The sequence below is a fragment of the Cryptomeria japonica genome, chromosome 1 (genome assembly GCF_030272615.1).
Source record: "Cryptomeria japonica chromosome 1, Sugi_1.0, whole genome shotgun sequence".
Taxonomy (NCBI): domain Eukaryota; kingdom Viridiplantae; phylum Streptophyta; class Pinopsida; order Cupressales; family Cupressaceae; genus Cryptomeria; species Cryptomeria japonica.
The window spans coordinates 321,096,435-321,117,122 of NC_081405.1; the positions used below are offsets into that span (position 1 = coordinate 321,096,435).

At 34.5% G+C, this 20,688-nt stretch overlaps 1 protein-coding gene across 1 annotated transcript in view; it reads right to left on the reverse strand.

Moving 5' to 3' along the window:
- Positions 1–2,940, reverse strand: part of LOC131070618 (beta-adaptin-like protein B) — a 56,808-nt gene extending 53,868 nt beyond the window's left edge. Inside the window, exon 1 of the mRNA XM_058006194.2 lies at positions 2,599–2,940. Within this exon, the coding sequence (XP_057862177.2) occupies positions 2,599–2,685 (87 nt within the window). The 5' untranslated portion in view covers positions 2,686–2,940. The remainder of the gene's footprint in view (positions 1–2,598) is intronic.
- Between the last annotated feature and the right edge of the window lie 17,748 nt (positions 2,941–20,688).

Here is a 20,688-nt window from a genome sequence, read left to right on the forward strand (position 1 = left end):
ACAATAAGCACTTATGTCTTTCATCCATGGGAGTAGCCATGGTGATAGTCACTATGTGACTTGGTCATTCGGAAGGAATCCTCCCTAGCTAAGAGGAAGTGTTGTTGTGTAGCTAGGTCGGATCCCTTCTAGGGCCAACCTAGTGCACAAAATGTCAAGTGGCCTATCGGCCTTGACATTTAGAAATCTCAGTTGTAATATCAGATTATGGGCAGGCCCTAAATAGGGCGAATTGATTAATATATAACTTGTAAATTGTAAATAGGTCAAGACCTATTTGATGTAACTTGTAAATAAAGTATTCAAATTATTGTGACTTGGCACCAAAATGAATAAGGCCGGGCAAGGTTTGTAGTGGGCTTGAACTCATATATAAGTAAGATCATTTGAGGATCAAAAACACCATCAACCAAGCGAATACTCCTACTTCTGATGTGCGAACTTACTAAACATCGAATTAATCATCTAAGGCAGCAAACTATTCAATGAATCATCTTCTAACTGGATGAACTTATTCTCAGGCCTGCCGAATCTGCTCTTAAGCCTACCAAGCCTGCTCCTAGGGTGCCGAACCTGATTCAAGGTTGCTGAATCTGCTCCAGACCTAAAGACATTCATCCTAGGGCATGCAAATATCACCATATGGTCTGAAATCTGAATTCTGGGCAAGTTGATCAAGTCTAATCTGAGTTGTGAATCAGATAAGTTACGTGTATGCCCTAGAGGGGCTATGTTGTAATTTGCTGTTATATTTAACCTAATTGGATCTGAGATTTCTTGCTGGGTTTTTCACCTCCAAGAGGGAGGTTTTCCCAGGATAGTATTGTGTTATGTGTTGCATTTATTTTCTTTGTTATTTTCTTTCAGTCTAATTACTAAAATTAAGCACTTAACCCCAAATAGGAAAAATACTGGCATACATGCCAGGGAGACCCATTTTTATACAAACTAGTTTTACATGTGATGCCAATTGCTATCATATATGCAAATGCCATCAACACATGGTGCATGCATACATGGGTGTCACAATGTGACTTGACCAATGGTGGTACAAGATCATAACTTGCTCTCATCATCCTGCTAATTATAAAATTATCACCATTAAATTTTAATGGCAATGCCCATTAGTCATTTGTAAGCCATCAACCTCATGTGCAGAGTGAAACAGCATATGTGCTTGCACTTGCATTTGCAAAAATAATGGCCTACTTTGCTTTACATGGCGTTTGTGTATAAGAACAAGCAGCCTATAATGTTGGTAAAACCAAATTTCAATTCATACGCCAACTCCTTTGCCACATGGTACCCACCCAAAGTATCAGGCATTCAAACGTTATACTAACATAAGACTTTGTGGACAGGGGTGCTGTTTCAAATCAAGGTACTGCAGTTAATGACTAAGGATCTAACTATGAAGATATAATAATAACAAGATGCAGGTATGGGGAGAGGATCTGCATATGTGTGCACAAGTTTCTCGGTAACTAATCTTGAAAATATTAACCCAAAGCATATTCTCTGATACATAGTGCTTGGAAAATGTCTACTCAAGCATTAGAAATCAGAAATGATGGTAAAATATCAACACAACTTATCCTAGGGATGCCACTTTTCAATGAACTGGCATCAACTCAACAATCAACCTACAAAAAAACGTAAAATATAGCTAAATAGCATTGAGTGATATTCATTTTTATAAAAAATCAGGAGATAATTTAGGGATTTACATCAGGCATCCTTAGGCAATCTGCTTGGTCTAATTGTTCTCTTTCTACAAGATCAAACCACACTAGAAAACCTTAAGGGCATACCCTGTAAGAATGGCATGAATGTTTTCTCAGGTACTTCTCACAAGTATCTATTGTAGCATATCCCCAACCATAGGGATCATAATTTAAACCTAAGGGCATGCCCTATAGCACCTAGGCGCATAATCTAGGTCATTTTATCAGCGTTTTCTGCGGATGCTTCTAATTATATCTAGTGAATCAAACTCACGACCACAAGAGTCATTAAACAAATCCAAAGGCGAGTCATTAAGACCGACGCTCATGCTCTAGGTCATTTTGTCTTAATATTTTCCTCTAACTGCTTCAAATGATGTTCAGTGCAGCGAACTGGCGATCACATGGACCATAAACTAGACTTAAGGGCACGACTTGTAATGGCGAGAGCCATGATCTAAATTGCCCCCATTTTTTTGTAAGTGCCTTTGATGTCGTCTCGCGTATCAGAGCCACGACCAGAAGTTTCGCAAATAAAAATAACAAACGATTTTTTGACTATAATGAGTGCAGCCCTGGACCACCTAAGACAAAGATCTAGTTTTTTTGACACAATTTTTTTGGTGAGTGCTTCTGACCATCGATCCCACGACTGCTTGGATAATAAAGAGCATTTTTAAAAGCAATTTTCCAGACGCAAGATCGCTTATCTAAGGAGGCGATCCGTAATATTTTACAGGAAATCAAATTCCTAAAATTCTCAATGCATTGGCGTCGATCTAAATAATGACAATAATCAGCAATTCTTGTCTACTTTATTCGACTAGATCAGAGTAAAACAAGTTAGAAGGAAACGAATTTGAATAAACAATACCTTGTACTGAGAATTGAGCTCATCTTTGAACTCAGATATTTCACCCTTCTTGGTGGTGGAGAAATATCTGGCGTCGTGACCGCTCATTTTGATGAGGATATCTGCTGATCGTACCCCTGCTGGTGCTGCAACGGTACCACTAATCTGATGCAAACAGTCCTGCTGAACAATTTTCTCACAAAGACATTGGCTATGCCTGTATTCTTCTCAATACATATGGATGGTTATAGCATCCTGGGAGAACACAGATGAAAATGTTCATACGCCTTGTGATAATTCAAGGGCAAGCGTATTGCATGATTTTTGACCTCGGTTGTGTTTTGAAGACTTATATTGAGTCCGTTTCCACTTAATCTTCATTTCTTACTTGGCCATATGATAGCCATGCCTCTTCAAACGGTATGCTTGTAGTGGTACCTTTTTAGGATTGCTTTTATTAGTCTCTTTATTAGGGGAGTTATAAAGATTTTTTAAAGAGATGTATTTTATTTTTTAAAGATTTTATATCAAATTTATATAATCATTCGGTTATGGGAGTATAAGTCTTAAATTGAAATATTTTCCACGAGATTCAAGGATTTAGAGGTGTCTACTTCATCAAAGTTGTTTGAGATACAATCCTTGTTGAGGGTCAAGGTGAAGAAAGCTTGTAATGACAACTTCTTTATGTGATTACAAATCTGAAACAAGATAACCAAATTTGAAATATGAAAGTTATTGCAACATTCGATAACAATATAAAATCAGCATAGCAAACGAGACACCAAATGTACATGGAGAAACAATTTTGGGAAAAAAACTCCACCAGAGAAAGAGGGTAAGTATATTATTACTCTTCAAAAGAGAGAATGCTACAACAACAAACTTCACTACACTTCTTCAATTATACCTAGAATCACCTAGAAACATGCAAATAATTCATGGTGAAACTACTATGCCATGGCTCCAAGTATAGCAAACTAAGAGGGAAAACCATTGTTTCCCAAAACAAGAGGTAAGAAACCATTTGCAAAAACCCATGCCTAGGAAAGTGAATAGCCAAGAGACATGGTAAAATATTAATTTCCTTTAAGTGGCCCCAACATGAGTGCCTAACCCATTGCCACTCAAAGCTTTAGCCTTTTGGATGCTTTGTAACTCCACTATGACTCTTCGGATCTCCCAATGGACAACCTTTCTCCTTCCAATACTAGTCACTAAAAGTGTGACGCTTCATATCCCAATGTGGATGCCTAAAGGAGGATAATTTATCCATTATGTCTTATCCTTAACATCATTACATGTTCACCTCTTAAAAATGTAATTACAAGCAGCCATAAATTACATATATTTAATATTTTTCTCTTATGTCCTAGGGAATACTTTCCAAGGAACATGGAGACATATGAATGGCATAGGGATTTCAAGGTTAATGTCACCTTATCCTAACATTCTCCCACTTGACATTATACGTTGCAATAACATCCACAAGATACATAAAATAAAATCAAGTACAATGATCAAGGCCCATGGTCTTCCTACACCAAGAGAATTTTTTTGTGGTCACTAGCTTCATAAGAGAATCTATAACATTATCCAAAGTGTTAACTTTCTCTATCAGTACTTTGTCATTCTCAACCATTTGTCGCATAAAATGATATTGAACATCTACATGCTTAATGCGAGCATGATACATGGGATTCTTGGCCAAATAGATAGCACTTTAATTATCACATTCAATCCTCGTAGTCTTGCAATCAAAACCAATGCTAATGTCAAGTCTCTGTAACTATATCACTTCCTTAGAGGCATGTGTAGTAGTCATATACTCTACTTTATTGATGAACAAAGCAAATGTGGGTTGCCTCTTACTCGTCCAAGTCATTGCTCCTCTAAACAAAATAAATACATCGCCACTAGTGGACCTTAGACTATCCAAGTCACTTGCCCAATCTACATCAAAAAATCCATGTATGTTGAATGGCTTAACCACATCACCAATACCATGATAAACCAAACAATGATCAAAAGTACCTTGCAAGTATCTAAACACTCTTTTAGCAAAAGTGCAATACTCTTTATCAGGATTAGACATAAACCTGCTCAGAACTTCCTCTGCTTGGGCTATATCTAGTCTAGTCCTAACTAATGCATATATTATTGTAGACGTCTAAAAATGGTCAACACTTGCGGAGTCATACTTTAACATTTGTGCATTGCCTTATTTTAGGGTTCTTGCATTGCATTAACATTTCTTCTATGTTGCGCACTTGGTCTTTATCATTTGCAAGCATCGAGTCCTTCTTCTGCATTCTTCATTTGTCTCGCTTTCGAATTTGGTCTTGTCCATAACAATCTTCAGTCATGATTTTGGTCGATCTTATCCTGTCGCATCAATGTGCGTGCTCATTTGTCATATTTTGACATCGTCAATTTGATTTCATTCTGGACATTGTCAATTCTAATCAATGATAGAATTAGGGTTTTGTCCTCTTGTCAATCTTGTCATCTTGCGATTGATTCGCCATCGATTCTTGTCAATCTCATCAATTTTGTGATCTATTTGTCATCAATCGTTGTCCTTTTCAATCTTGTCATTGTGCGATCGATTTGTCATCAATCCTTGTCCTTTTGTCAATCTTGTCATTTTGCGATCGATTTGTCATCGATCGTTGTCCTTTTCAAATCGTGTCAATTTGGATCAATTAGTCATTGTTCCTCGTCAATTGGCTCCTATCAATTTGATCTCTTTATCAATCTCAATCATTTGTCAGCATTGGTCCTTTGTCAATCAAAATCATGATCAAATCGAATCGACATCAATTATCTTTTGTCAAGACCTAATTGTTGTCCTTGCATTTCTATTTCATCTTCTAGGGTTTTATGATTTATTCATTTAATCTTGTTTGTCATTTTCCCTCTAGGTTAAATAATTTATTTATTTATCCTAAGTCTTCTTGTCACAATTAAATATTTATTTAATTGGCTAATTAATTCTTTCCTCTTTTTGTGAATTAATTAATGAATGAAAAATTATTAATTAATTTACCTAATTTTCATCAATTTCTAATTTCCTAATTTCCAATTCATCTAATTTTCTATTTTCTCCTATTTTTCTAATATTTCCCCTAATTTCATGGAATGACATTTCAATCTTGTCATAATTTGTCATAATTTGTCAATCAATCAATTTTGCATAGCAATCTTGTCAATTTGGTCATAATTTGTCAATCAATCAATTTTGCATGTCAATCTTGTCATAATTTGTCATATTTGTCATTCTTGATTTGAAATTTCCTTTCAAATCTCTTCATGCTAATCTTGTCTTTTCTCCAATTTATCTATAAATTGGATGAATTTCTTCAATCAAGAAGCCCAATTAATTACATTTTTGAATCAATCCCGATCCCAATTAATTACATTTTCGAATCGATCCCGATCTTGAATCAATCACGCTTCCAGTATCCTTATGCTGTCTTGTCAATCTTGCTTTCATATTATGCTTATGCACTTGTAGGTGAGGTCCACAAACAAAGCAATTTGAAGGAGAAAGAAGGACAATGGAGAATTATGGAGGAGACATTCACATTTGTGATGGTTTGCATTTGAATTGAATGTTTTATGTTCATTATCTCTATTGAATGTTTGTAGGTTTTCTTATCATTGCAATTGAGTTTTCGTGATTGAGCTAGTCTAATTTTTATTGCTTTGATGATTTCCAAATTCATATCTACAATTATATTCCAAATGGCACTAGCACAAGGAACCTTAGACATGTCCTCAAAATCATCATAAAAAAATGGATGCATGTCTAAAATCAACCTAGTAACAACTCAAAATGGAATACTAACTAGCTCACAGTCATACACATTAAACTTCTACAAAATAGTATCAACATACTTGCTCTAGCTTAACCAAAGATTTTTTGTAAACTCGATCTTTGTTAATATCCATCCCAAGAATATATTTTGTAGCTCCTAATTCCTTCATATCAAATGTGCCAAAAAGTTGAGCCTTGAGTTCTATAATCATCACCTTGTTGTTACCAATAAACAACATGTCATCATATAGAAGATAATAAGTATATGATCATCAATAACCCGAATATAAATACAATGATCCTCCTCACTCTTCATATAATCCAACTTCAATGCAAAAGCATCAAACTTTTCGTACCACTTCCTAGGTGACTATTTTAAACCATAAAAAGGTCTCTTTAACTTGCAAACCAATTTTTATTTCTCTTTCACAACAAAACCATCAATTTGTTGCATATAAATCTCCTCAAGATCCCCACACAAAAAAAAATAATAACATTCATATTCTCTATCTCAAAATAATAAGCAACAACAATAAACAATAAGAATCTAATAGAAGTTAATTTTGCAACATGAGAGAAAATTTACCGAAATCAACTCCCTCTCCCTAGGAGTAGCCTTTGGCCATTAGTTTGGATTGTTACCACTCTAGCTAATTGTCTACTCCAATTTCTTTTTAAACACCCACTTGCATCTAATGGGCTTCCTTCCTTTGGGAAAGCTAACAAGCTCTTAAGAGTCATAACTATCCAAGGCCATCATCTCCTCCTACATGGCCTACATCCAATATTCACTTTCCTCCAAAGAGAGAGCCTCAATGAAAGATCTAGGTTCATTGTTAGTACTCAATGAAGCAAATTTAAAGTAAAAACTTGGTAGGCTATACTTGTCAACTATATTTTGTTGCCTTGTAGATCTCCTCAAGGTTTGAGTAATAGGCTCTACCTATTCATCTTCCTCCATGTTCTCATCCTACACATCAACTAAATTCTTTGAACCCTCTTCTTCATCTCCATCATTGGCTTCATGTAATTGTTCTTCTACATGTGCATCTTCCTCCTCAATTTTTTATCTTGAAGTGCATTGTCTTGGTCTTCTCCTTTGGTTGTTCTTCACATGACTAAACTCTAAACTCCCTAAAAATAACATCTCTAGAAAATATCATTTTATGGGTTAAGAGGATTTCAAAGATTATGCATTTATAATTTTTTGGATCTAGTTTAAATCACTTCCCTCGAGGGACATTGAAAAAAGACTCACAACCAAGACCCTTAAGTGCAAAATTGAAGGCTTTCTACCTATCCAAACTTCATTAATATTTTTGTCAATAAGAGTTGAACAATGAGATCTATTAGATTTATAGCATGCAGTACTAATAGCTTCTACCCAAAAGCATCTATCAAGATTAGAACCACTAAACATGCTCCTATCTCTTTCCATTAAGGTTTGGTTCATTCTTTCTACTACCCCATTTTGTTGTGGAGTATAAGGAGTAGTGTTCTACCAAACAATACCTACATAATTACATAACTCATCAAATTCATTAGACCGATATTAAACTCCATGGTTGAATCTCAACACTTTTATCTTATAATCTAACTACTTCTCAACTAATGCCTTGAATTCCTTAAACATAGTAAAAACTTTAGATTTAGAACTCATAAAATAAATCTAAGTGTATCTTGAGACATCATCAATAAAGGAAATATAATATCGAGATTTACCCAAAGAATCAACATCTAATGAACCACATATATCCAAATGAATAATTTACAATGATCTCTTTTTCTTATAAACTCCTTTAGGAAATGATGATTTATTTTGTTTACCAAACACATAGTGCTCATAGAAATCACTTAAACATAGCTTTACCTTTCCTTTACCAACAATAGTCTTTGTGTTGTTGTCACCAAGGAAAACCTCTACCCCATCATATGCTTTATAAGAAGAAAAGCACTCCTTGTAATGAGTTGTGTGGTAGGTGTTGGAACCCTAAATTTTGCAATTTTTAGAATTCCAGATTCCAAGACAAGAAATGAGAAAAATTCTCTCTCTCTATATATATAGAATAGGTACAAGTAATATGTTTTATATTTGTTGCACAATATGAAACCATAACATAAACACAATAATGGGCATAAAAAATGGATTGTGAAGCACCAAAGGGGGTATTTACATCATTTAAAGACCATTTATCCATTATATACCCATAAAATAGCCTTAAAATACCTCTAATATGCCTAAACAACTTGCAAAGTGACAATTAATTACATAAACTAAGGCAACTTTGGGATTTGGAATTATTTTTATTTAAAAGGGGGGTGTCTTTTCACCCAAAGGGGTATGAAAACCATTCAACCACATATATATGTGTGATGTAAAATGTATAAAAGAGAAAAAAGAGATACAAGAGGTGGAGGCAATTTTGTACTTTTAAACTTTTTATCAAAAATAACCAGTTGCATTTTCTTTCTCATATGTGTTGAGAGATAACATATTTTTAGAAGGCAGTTGCTTGTGATATTATCTAAAGGAGATAAGGTTATTTGTGTTCTTCCAGTGAAATTTTGTGTTTCATATTGTAGATTTGGATAAAAAAAGATTTACTTGTGAATTGTAATTGTTCCATGTATTTCTTCCTTGGATGGTCTCTTAAAGTTAGGGTTAAATTCATTCAAGCAGTTTACAATATAGACATTGAAGTAGAGCTCATAAGAAGCAGTAACTGACAGACTCACCGAGAGGGGTGGGTTTAAAAATTGTCTCATAAATTTACACAATAAGTCCTGACGAAATATAAGACTCTGTAGCCCAAATAAGAGGAAAGGCACTGATCATTTGTAAACAAACCCTTTAACCATACCAGTTACCCTTTAATTTTAAGCATTAGGATTAGTAGAGTAGGTATAGTAGGTAATTTAGCCAAAGTTTAACATATATACTTTTGTAAGATACATAGATCCATACACACATCTGAAATCGGTCTGTTTAAGAAACTTATGCCATTCTGAGACTAGGAGATATCAGATTAAGACACTAAATCTGCTATAAAAAGCATTGGTTGAAGGAACAACTAGTGAGTAGGTATACCTGCTTAGGTCCTGTAGAGCCTAAAGTGAGAGAGTTAGTAACCAAATAGGTTCACTCTATAAGTTGGCCAAGTCAATTGGAGGGTTTGATCATAGGAGTTGGCATTTCCTTAGAACCTATCCAATCCGTTGATTTGAGACCCAACAGTAGGAACAACCTAAATCAATAAGCCACACATCATCACTAATAGTGTTATTTGAAATAAACAAAGCATCTAAATCATCATCAGAGGATTTTTTCATGGAGAAATCAACATTCTTTTTCTTAAATTTACATTCATTCTTCACATGCCCTTTTTTACCACAATTCCAACACTTTGCTCTTTTTGAGGTTCTTAGAACATCCTTTAGATATATCCCTCTTTTTATTCCCTTTAGGCCCTTTTTCTTTGGACCTTCCTTTCACATGCAAGGCATCTTGGGAGCCAACATACATGTAATTTATCCTTCTCTCTCCTGAAAGAAGAATTGAAATCATTTTATCTATCTTACATTACCATTGCTAATGGTAATAATTAGATTTTACCAAGATACGAGCAGAGAGAAAATAAACAAGACACGATTATCTTCATCCTCTAATTTAACATCTCTTGATGCAATTTGACATAAAATCAAATTAAATTCATTCAAATGGTCAACAATTGAATTGAATCGTCTTTCATTTTTTTTAAATATAACCTCCTCTTGAGATATAACTTATTGGACAAACTTTTGGTTTGATAAATATCATCTATCATCTTCCACAACTTGTATGTAGAGTATTATGTGGAGACATTCAAGAGGAAAAAATCAATAAGACACAATCGAATGGGACCTTGTGCCTTCTTGTCCACTTTCTTTGAATCTTCATTGGTCATGGTAGATGGATTTGTCTCTTGTGATATTGGCAACCATTGATCTCTTTATTCCAAAAGATCTTTCATCTCTAGTTTCTGCATCTTGTAGCTAGTGCCATTGAATTTATAAATATCCATGTGAGAATAAGAAGCCATGCCTTTCAATCCTTTTCTTAAATATGCAAAACCACACAAAAAATCTCCCATTATAGCAAAAAAACTTCAACACTTGAAGAGAAAGGTGTCCCTCCTCAATAGAACCATTTACTTTGATACCAAATGTTGAGAATCAAGGTGAAGAAAGCTTGAAATAAGATAACCAAATCTAAAATATGAAAGTGATTGCAACATTCAACAATAATATAAAATCATCATACCAAATAAGACATCATATTTACATGAAGAAACCCTTTTGGGAAAAAACTCCACTAGAGAAAGAGCGGAAGTATATTATTAATCTTAAAAAGAGATAATGTTATAACAATACACTACAATACACTTCTCCAATTAAACCTAGAATCACCTAGAAACATGTAAATAAATCATGATGAAACTACTATGTCATGGCTTAATTTATAGCAAAATGAGAGGGAAAATTGTGTTATTGTTTCCCGAAACAAGAGGCAAGAAACAACTTGCAAAAATCAATGCCTAGGAAAGTGAACATCCAAGAGACGTAGTAAAATATTAGTTTCCTTAAGGTGGTGCCAAGATGGGTTCCTAACCCATAACCACTCAAACCTTTAGCCTTCAGGATGCTCCATAACTCCTCAATGATTCTTCAAATCTCTTAATGGGCAACCTTTCTCCTTCCATTCCTAGGCGCCTAAAGCATGACTCTTCATATCCCAATGTGGATGCCTAAAGGAGGGCAAATATCCATTTTGTATTATCCTTATCATAATTACATGTTCACCCCTCAAAAATGCAATTACAAATAGCCATAAAGTACAAATATTATTTTTCTCTCATTTCCTTGAAAACAATTCCCAAGGAACATGAAGACATATGAATGGCATGGGATTTGCAAGGTTAATGTCACATTATTTTGACAATCTCAACTTCATTCCTTGTGATTTCAAGGCCTTTCATTCAAAAAGATTAATTCTTGGTGAGTTTATTTGGAACCACTCAGCTTCACCAACAAACCAAGCGCCTATTAATAAGAGAGAACTTATTTGGAAGGAACAATGTGTATAATAGTAAGGTTGGGTGTAAAGTCTCAAACCAAAATAATAATTCAAATCTAATTATTAACCTTCCACAAACAGTTATTAGTTGAATAACAACACTATCTGACCCTATTATTTAACTAGATCTTAGACAACTCGAATATAAATTACTGTTAATATATCAATAATTTCATTAGACTTCGATCAACAATGGCAACACAATTTTTTAATCTTCTTATTATGATGAAAACAAATAAAGACGTAATTCTCACTCTCTTTCCTATTACTATAATGATTCTATCATGCATTCAAATGATTATGTCACAAAATGCCTTTCATACCAACAAGAATATAAAATTAATTTAATACAATGAAACCAAAGTTCGCATCAAATGAAGCTCAAACGTGAATTGCAAATGATATTTCCCTCCAAAATCACTAATATTTTCGTTCTAGGATTTCCACACCCAAACACAGGTTCTCAAGATGGATTTTAAAAGGAATTTGATTAAGTGTAAATTATCATCCTAGGTGATAACACTCACTCTTTTATATCCTCCATAACTAGAACATGGCATCCACCATGTACACTCACAACTTTAAATTTTAATAGTGATCATTGATGGGAAAGATTCCACTTTGAGAGTGACAATACCAAAAATAGACTAGTAGAAATAATATGACATGTACTAAGAAATAATGAGGGGAACAAAAATAAGAAGCATAATCAAGGATTGAGGGTCAACCATATCACATGAATCAAACTATAGGATGAGGTTTTGAGGGTTGAGCAATGGGCATGCTAGTAAGGGAAATTTTGAAAGTCCATCAAAAAGAAGGTAAGAGAAAAGTTGGAGAAAAAACATACTCAAAAAGGGATAGACTAGTAGAAATAATATGACATGTACTAAGAAATAACAAGGGGAACAAAAATAAGAAGCATAGTCAAGGATTGAGGGTCAACCATATCACACGACTCAAACTATAGGATGAGCTTTTGAGGGTTGAGCAATGGGCATGCTAGTAAGGGAAATTTTGAAAGTCCATCAAAAAGAAGGTAAGAGAAAAGTTGGAGAAAAAAACATACTCAAAAAGGGAAAACACAACAAAAAAAAGGAAGACAAAAGTAAAGATCTAATATATATAGACTTTGATTGATTGGAAATGAGACATGACAAGTTTCTCCACTAAAAGTAACTCTTCCTCGAGAAATTATAAGTTTGAATGTTCCAATATGTTTGGTCCTTCTCTTGTTGCATCCTCCATTGAATAATCTTTTCACTAAATTAGGTACTCTTGGTTCTTCCATTTCTTAACTTCCTCTACCTTACATCCATGACTACTTCTAGAATCAAAACCAATTTGTTGTCTTCATCAATTATCTAGGTAACTCATCTAGGCATTCTTTATGTTTTTCTATCACCTTTTTGAGACAAGACACATAAATGCATCATGTATCTTGCTTCCATCTAGTAGCTCCAACTCATAGGCCACTTCATTAATCCTTCTCAAAAATTTGTAAGGTCTATAAGAATGTAGTTTGAAATTTTCCAACACAATTTCCTTAAGGGAAGATTGCTTATATGGTTATAATCTCTCAAAACCTTGTCTTCGATCTCAAATAATCTTTTGATCTTGTAATGGTTTACATACATCTTTTGTGTTAGTTTTTAGCATGCTAGATTATCTTTGAGTGACTTTAGAATGTCTTAGCTCTATTTGGTCTCATCACTTTCTCTTAATACCATGTTACCTACTAGAAAGAGATCAATAAAGATTTGACCTTCATACACATATAAAGTCATGAACAATGTCATATTTATTGACATGTGGTAGGTGGTGGTGTAACAATTCTCTCTCAAGTAGAACCACTGCATCCAAGTATTTAATTAGCAAAATTATTTCTCAAATAATATTTTACCCATTATTCATAATCTAAGAAGTTTGGTCATCTATTTACATGTAGTAGTTAGTGAACATTAGGAGCTAACTCAATTCCTATCAAAAGAAAGAGTAGTTACAAAATTAAGCTCATGAATAAATTTTCTATACAACTCATGATGCTCTTCGGTAGTCCATGGAGTTTCATCACTTTTTTGAAGAACGAATCATCCTATCATGGCACCTTACAACATGAAGAGACAATGAATAAATGTGCATACTTCATTACTCTATCTATAAAAAAATATAAAAAATCCTTAGACTTGGACTTTAAGAAGTATTTGATTAAACTCGACTGCAAAATAATTGTTGAAAATGCATATTATAATTTATTCTTTTGATAAATGAGGCATTCTATGATATGGGTAAGAACATCACCCTCTAGCCCCTTCCATCTGAACTTTTCTTTAATTTATTTATAGGTTTTAAAATACCAAAGATGGCTTGCGAAAGGAGTGTCATGGATTGCCCATAAAAGCATTCCCTATGTCCTTGATTCTAGCACAAAGTAGACTCTTCCCTTATAGACAATGAATTCATTATGGATGGTGTACCTATCATTTAACAAGTTCCCTTCCAATACATCAACTACAAATGAGTTCTTAACATACTCTATTATAATTTTATTATTCTAATCCACGAATATGAAAAACATGAAACACAAATCCAACCTTTTAGATAGCACATAAACAACAACATTTTTTTTCCCTTTGACATGGTGAATATCAAAATCATGCACTTGGAATTTTCTCGCCCACTTTTTTTCCACTCATTTAAATCCTTGTATTTGAAAAAAACATGACAAATTAGCAGTATTGACCCCAAATCCACTGCCCACCAAGTATTAATTGAATTTGACCAAACTATGCATGATGGCCAACATTTTCTTATCATAAATGAAGAATAATATTTCTATCTCTATGAGTTTTTACTCTCAAAATTAATTGGGTGCTTGTTCTACATAAGCAAAATCCTATTTCCTTCTTCTAATGCATTGTATTCCATTGTGAAAGGAAGAGTGAAATCTAAACATTTGCTAACATGAGGCACAATATCATTACCTCTTTTAGTCTATCGAATACCTTTTATCCATCCTCAATCCACATGAAATATCCTTCTTTGTTAGGTCAATTGAAGGGATGACTAGTTGAAAAAAACCCTTAAGAAATTATTTTTAGTCATTACAAAGGACGAAGAATCCTCATAGCTATGTCAAGGTCCTTGAGGGTGGCTATTCCCAAATTAATTTAACCTTCTCCATGTCCACCTACACTCCATTTGTGTTGATGTTGTGATCTGGATGCTATATTTTTTTCATAGGAAACTCACACTTTGACTCCTTAGCAAACAACATTTATGCTTTGAAAATTCCCAACACATCATCCATGTGCAATGGGTGTTCCTCCCATGTTTTATTGTAGACAAAAATGTCATCAAAGAAAATAAGAATAAACTTTCTCACTTGCTTGTAGAAAATCTGATTCCTGTAGGTCTAGAAAGTTGTTGAAACGTTTGTCAAACTAAATGACGTGACTTAAAACTTAGAATTCTAAAGGGGATTTGTTCTTTGTATTTTTAATCTTGACAAAAAATAATTAGAGGGGGATGGTATAAGGAGCTTTCAATCCAAAAATCAGGGGGAGATATTTTTTTATGATTTTTTATGAAAATTAATTTCTAGGTGCAAATTAGCAATTTTTTTAGAATTTCTTACATTTTCTGAAATCTCTCGTAATTCTAAGGGGGGTTTGTTCTTTATATTTTTAATTTTGATGAAAATTAATTAGCAAAAAACCATATCTTTTAAAATTAAGGTTTTTCTTTAAATCTGCTCTCTAGAGCTCAAATCAAGAAATTTTTCTATATTTTTTAAACATTTTCAGAAATCTCTCAAAATTTTAGCAGGGGTATCTTCTTTGCATTTTTTGACCCAAGATCATTGCAAAAAAATCAAACATTGTTGACTAGGTCAAAAAGCAAAAAAAATAAAATTGTAATTTTGTGATGAACTTATGTTTTGTTTTTGCATTTCTAGATTTTTGGCTAACCCTTGGTACTAACAAAGTGGTGCAACTTGCTTTTGGTTGTAGAAGGCCCCCTAGACTAGTAACACCTTTCGTGTAGGACCTAGCATGTAAAAGGGATTATTTTTGTAACTACTAACTTGTGGTTTTGTAGAGGTAGCTAGTTGTGCTTTTCCTTTTCTTATAATAACCCACATTTAGATTTGGTGTTGAAAAAAATCATTTGCTTGTAGTGTCTTGTGTACTTGCACACTTTGTGTTTATATTAGAACCCAAGGTGTTATGAAAGTATCCTCTCCCCTCACCTTCATGGATCTTGGGTGCTTGAGAAATCATAACATCTTCTTTTACTTTTTAGATGGCTTGGATTTGGAGGAGTGATAACTCCAAGGGGAATGACCTAAAGTGGTATTTTCTTTAGGCCACTGTATAAAAAGAGCAAAAGCAAAATTCAAAGCTCAAACTTGTGACTACATACCAAGTGTGTCAATTATGTAGGGAACTTATAGGCCTTGAAGTGATTGACCAGCGACTTAAGTGTCTCACCTCAAATGTACATACATAGGTGTCCCCAAATTATGACTAGAAACCTTGTGTTAGTAGCCACCCCTTTTTGATTGAGTGATGTGGTGATTTTAGTGAAAGGGATGTGTATCATGCCTTGAAGTTACTCACCATTTGTACTTTCTTGAGTTGAGACATAGTTTTTGGGGTTGTACAAGCTAATTGTGGCTTCTAGAAATTAGTTAATTAGGTTATGCCTTCAATCCTAGGGCCCTCTACCTATCCTTTGGTCATAAAGACAAGAAACCAAAGCACTCCTTAATGTGTTGTGCATTTGAGTTGATGAATTTTCAAGTGTGGGTTTGATTTTACTGTAATAAGCCTTAACTTTTAGGTTGTGAAGAGTGCTTGAAGTGTCTTCTATTGTGCTAAAACTTTGGAAATTTAGGCTTTGAGGAACCTTGGAAATACCCTTATTTGTTCGTCATAAACAATCAAAAGCTATGGTGTCTTTGTGTTTGCAGTTCTTTCTTGCCACATTGATTATCAAATATTTAGATCTAGACTCATTTTGATATCTTAAAAAATTCAAACAAACATCACATGGAGTGGTGTTATGCATTTTGTAGGGAAAGTGAAGAATTAATCCCTCCAACTAAAAGAGAATATGAGACCTTACCATTTTTCCTCTAACCAACCTATCAATCATATCAATCCAGCTTAGAAATGTCCCAAAACTTGCACCAAAATTACATACCTCAACAACAACAGAACACCTTCTCCACAAACACATACAACCAAGACCCAAACTTTAGGGATTGGTTTGAAAAAATGGTTATGGAATTTAAAGCAACTTGGCCAAACCCACAAGTCACACATCCAAACTACATCCTCCAAAATAATATTTTGTCCAACCAATAATCCACATGCACACCTATCACTTCAAACAAACAAGTCATCACCCAAAGGACAACATCAAAACCTATGATTCAATCATGACAAAAAATCACACCTTTGGGTGAAACTGTAAAATATACCTTGCAAAAACTTGTCACATCTGAGTTAATTACACTTCCTGAGGGTAGACCTTTTGAACCTATAGTCCTCGTGGTAGAATGATAATGAATTTTGTGAATACATAGGAACATTGGACATAAAACTTCTAATTACAACAATCTTAAGATCATCATTTAGGACCTTATTGATCAAGGTGACATTTATTAAACATATTAATAATTTACCCAATGAAGAATTAGGCACGTGTCAAGATAATTTTTCCAAGCATGATCAAAATCACCTATCTATGTCTAGCAACAACTTATCCCAAAATTAATCCTCCATCTCTCCCACCATTTCATTATCCCCTAAAGCTTTACAACAACAATCCCCACCATCTTCATCAAACAATGAACCCAATGATCATACCCTCAAGGGTTATCCATCATAGAAATCCAAGCTACTCCACTTCATGATACCAATCCCTCCCACGAGTCAAAATTCCTAGAACCAATGCCACCATACACTCCATCTCCAATCAAAGCAACTTTAGTGAGTCCCATTTAAAATCAATCCCTATCATGCCAAAATATGGACTCCATCCAAGAATCCCCCATGCATATCCAAACTCATACCCTATGTCAAGATTATAATCTGAAGTATGAAGAAACAAGTCCTAAAGTGAATCAATATCAAGATCCCAAAGCTTTTCCATCCCATCCATTTTTTTACAAAGATCCCATCTCTCTAGAATCTCATGATGATCCCACCATACCTTTTCACTCCATCCAAGATGATCCCCTTCCATATCAAGAGAAAAGTATATTTCCAAGTCTCATTCATAATCTAATTCCTAATAAATATCATGATATCCCTTCCATCGTTTCCAATGATCCTATCCAAAATCAAGAGAAAAGCACCCTTTCCACTCAATGCAATGATCCTCTTCCATGTCAAGATAAAAGTATCCCTTCATCTCCTTGTCATGCTCCTCAATATCTTCCCTAATACCCCATCATCCCTCCTAATCCCCCTCATGATTCCAATCCTCCTTAGGATCCCATCACCCCTATACAAGCTATCCATGAACCCCTTACATATCAATTTGTCTCATCCACTTTTATAAACATGTTTTGCATTTTATGCCCTTAGTTTTGATCAAGATTTAGGGATGGATTTGGATAGGATGGAGACATGATATAGATAGGATAAGGAAGATCAAAGGTGATAATAAATGATGGACGTAACAAATGCGTAAGGATGTGGATAAGGTAAAGTAGATAAGATGTATAACGCTTATGGAGATCCCTAACCTTGTCAAGATAAAAGGTAGAAAAGGGAATATGGATGTAGATAGGGTGAATGAGGGATAATGGAGGATGAGGTGGATAGGAATAATGGATGAAACTTGCCCCCAATTTTAGAGTTCAAGAGGAAAATGGTTTACACATGATGTTTATTTGCCAAGTTTTCATCATGGTACTTGCTCAAGGTGTCACAAAAGGTGGTTTTCACCATTGGAATATTTTTGTAGGGGTGGATGGAAATGTTGGCAAGATAAAATTTGGCACACACCTTGAGGGGTGGTGGAGTGATGAAGGGAAAATGGATTTTGGAGTTTGAGATTTTGATGGAGAAGTGGATGTGGATTTTGGGACATAAGGACCCAAAATGGATGAAGGAAATGATGGAGGATTTACGATAGTGAACTTTGGGACATAGGGACCCAAAATAGATTTTAAATTTAGTAGACGTTTAGATGAAGGATTGAAGGAATCCTTTGGAATAATGAATTTGGATGCCAATTTTGTTTTTTGTTTAGGACACATTTCTTCTATGAGAAACTTAGGAATTCATATGGCTTTCGATTTTTCTTTTCTTTTAATGGGCATTTGTGGCCTTTATTTTTGATATTGGATCAAATTTTCTTTTCTTTTACATGTATTTTAAATAGGACATGTTTATACTTGGATGAATGTAGAGTTTTGTATTTATGAATTTTATGCTTGGCATCCAAATTACTTCCAAAAGTATTGGGATTCACAGATGGATAGGAATGATATGGAGTTATTTTGGAAGAGTTTGTGTAGGTAGATAGTGGGAAGGTTATCAAGGATGTGTACCTTTGTTGATCTTGATTTATGGTAGGGTAAGTGGATTGTGAGCTAGGGGTGATATAGATAGTAGATGGAGGGATATAAGGACCTAATATGGATGAAAGGGATGAAGGATTTAGTTTTGAGGTATAAGGACCTAAGATGGATGGAAGGTATGAAGGGGGATGTGTACGTTTGGGTTTAGATGGAGGAATCTGAGACTTACTATGGGTAACAATGTCTTGAGGGTGAGCTATGTATCCAAGGCCATGATAATTAGGATTTTATTTTATATCAAGGGGTTCCAATATACCATGTTCATGGATATCTGACCCCTTTCCTTGATAATGTATGCTTTGACAAATAATTTTAGCAATGGGATACTTGTTTCTTTTGAAACAAGATGCAAATCCATTTTGAGGAGGATATGGTTTGGAGGGAATGATAAGCTCATGGAGTAAACTCAATTTTATGAAAGTGGAGGTCTTTAGTTGATAAGTAAGGGGTTCCGAATAGCTTGGATAGGGGTGATTGGATCTTGAGGAGGATTATGATCATGAGAGGGATTAGGAGGGATGATAAGATCTTGAGGAGGATATGAAGACTTATGAAAAGGAGGCAAAGGGATACTTTGATCTTGACATGGAAGAGAATTATTACATTGAGTGCAAAGGATGCTTTGCTCTTGATTTTGAATAGGTTCATTGGAAAAGATGGAAGGGATATCATGATCTTGATTAGGAAGTGTATTATGAGTGGGAATTAGAGGGATAATTTTCTCTTGAGATGGAAGGGGGCCATCTTGGATGGAATGAAAATGGATGGTAGGATCATCATGGGATTCTAGGGAGATGAGATCTTCATAAAAAAATGAATGGGACGGGAAAGCTTTGGGATCTTGATTTTGATTCATTTTAGGACTTGTTTCTTGATACTTTTGATTATCCTCTTGACATGGTGTATTGGTTTGGATATTCATAGGGGATTCTTGGCATGATAGCATTGGATCTTGAATGAGACTCTCTTAAGTGGGTTGATTGGAGTTGGGGCATATGGTGGCATTGCTTCTAGGACTTTTGACTCATAGGAGGGATTGGTATCATGAAGTGGATTAACTTGTGTTTCTATTATGGATAGCCCTTGGGGGTAGACATGAAAGGCGTCATCATTGGGTTCATTTTTTTATTGAGATGGTGGAAATCGGTATTGCAAAGATTCATAGGATGAAGGAATGGTGGGAGACATGGAGGCTACATGTGGACTAATTTCTTCATGGAAGGTAGATATGTCATTAGAGTGATTGTCTTGGGATGAGCTATTGCTAAACATAAGATAATTTTGATCATGTTTGAAAAAATTATCTTGACACATGCCTAATTCCTCATTAGGTGAATTATAATAATATGATCTTCAATAGTAATGTTGCCTTGATCAATAAAGTCTTGGATTGTGTTCTTAATCTTCTTGCAATTAGAAGTTTTATATCACGTGTTCCTATGGTATTCACAAAGCTAATTATCATTACAACATGATGGTTTTAATCTTGGTTCAAAAGGTCCACCCTCCAGAAGTTTAATCGGCTTAGATGCGATAAGTTTTTGCAAGGCGGATTCTATTGGTTCTCCCAAAGGTGTG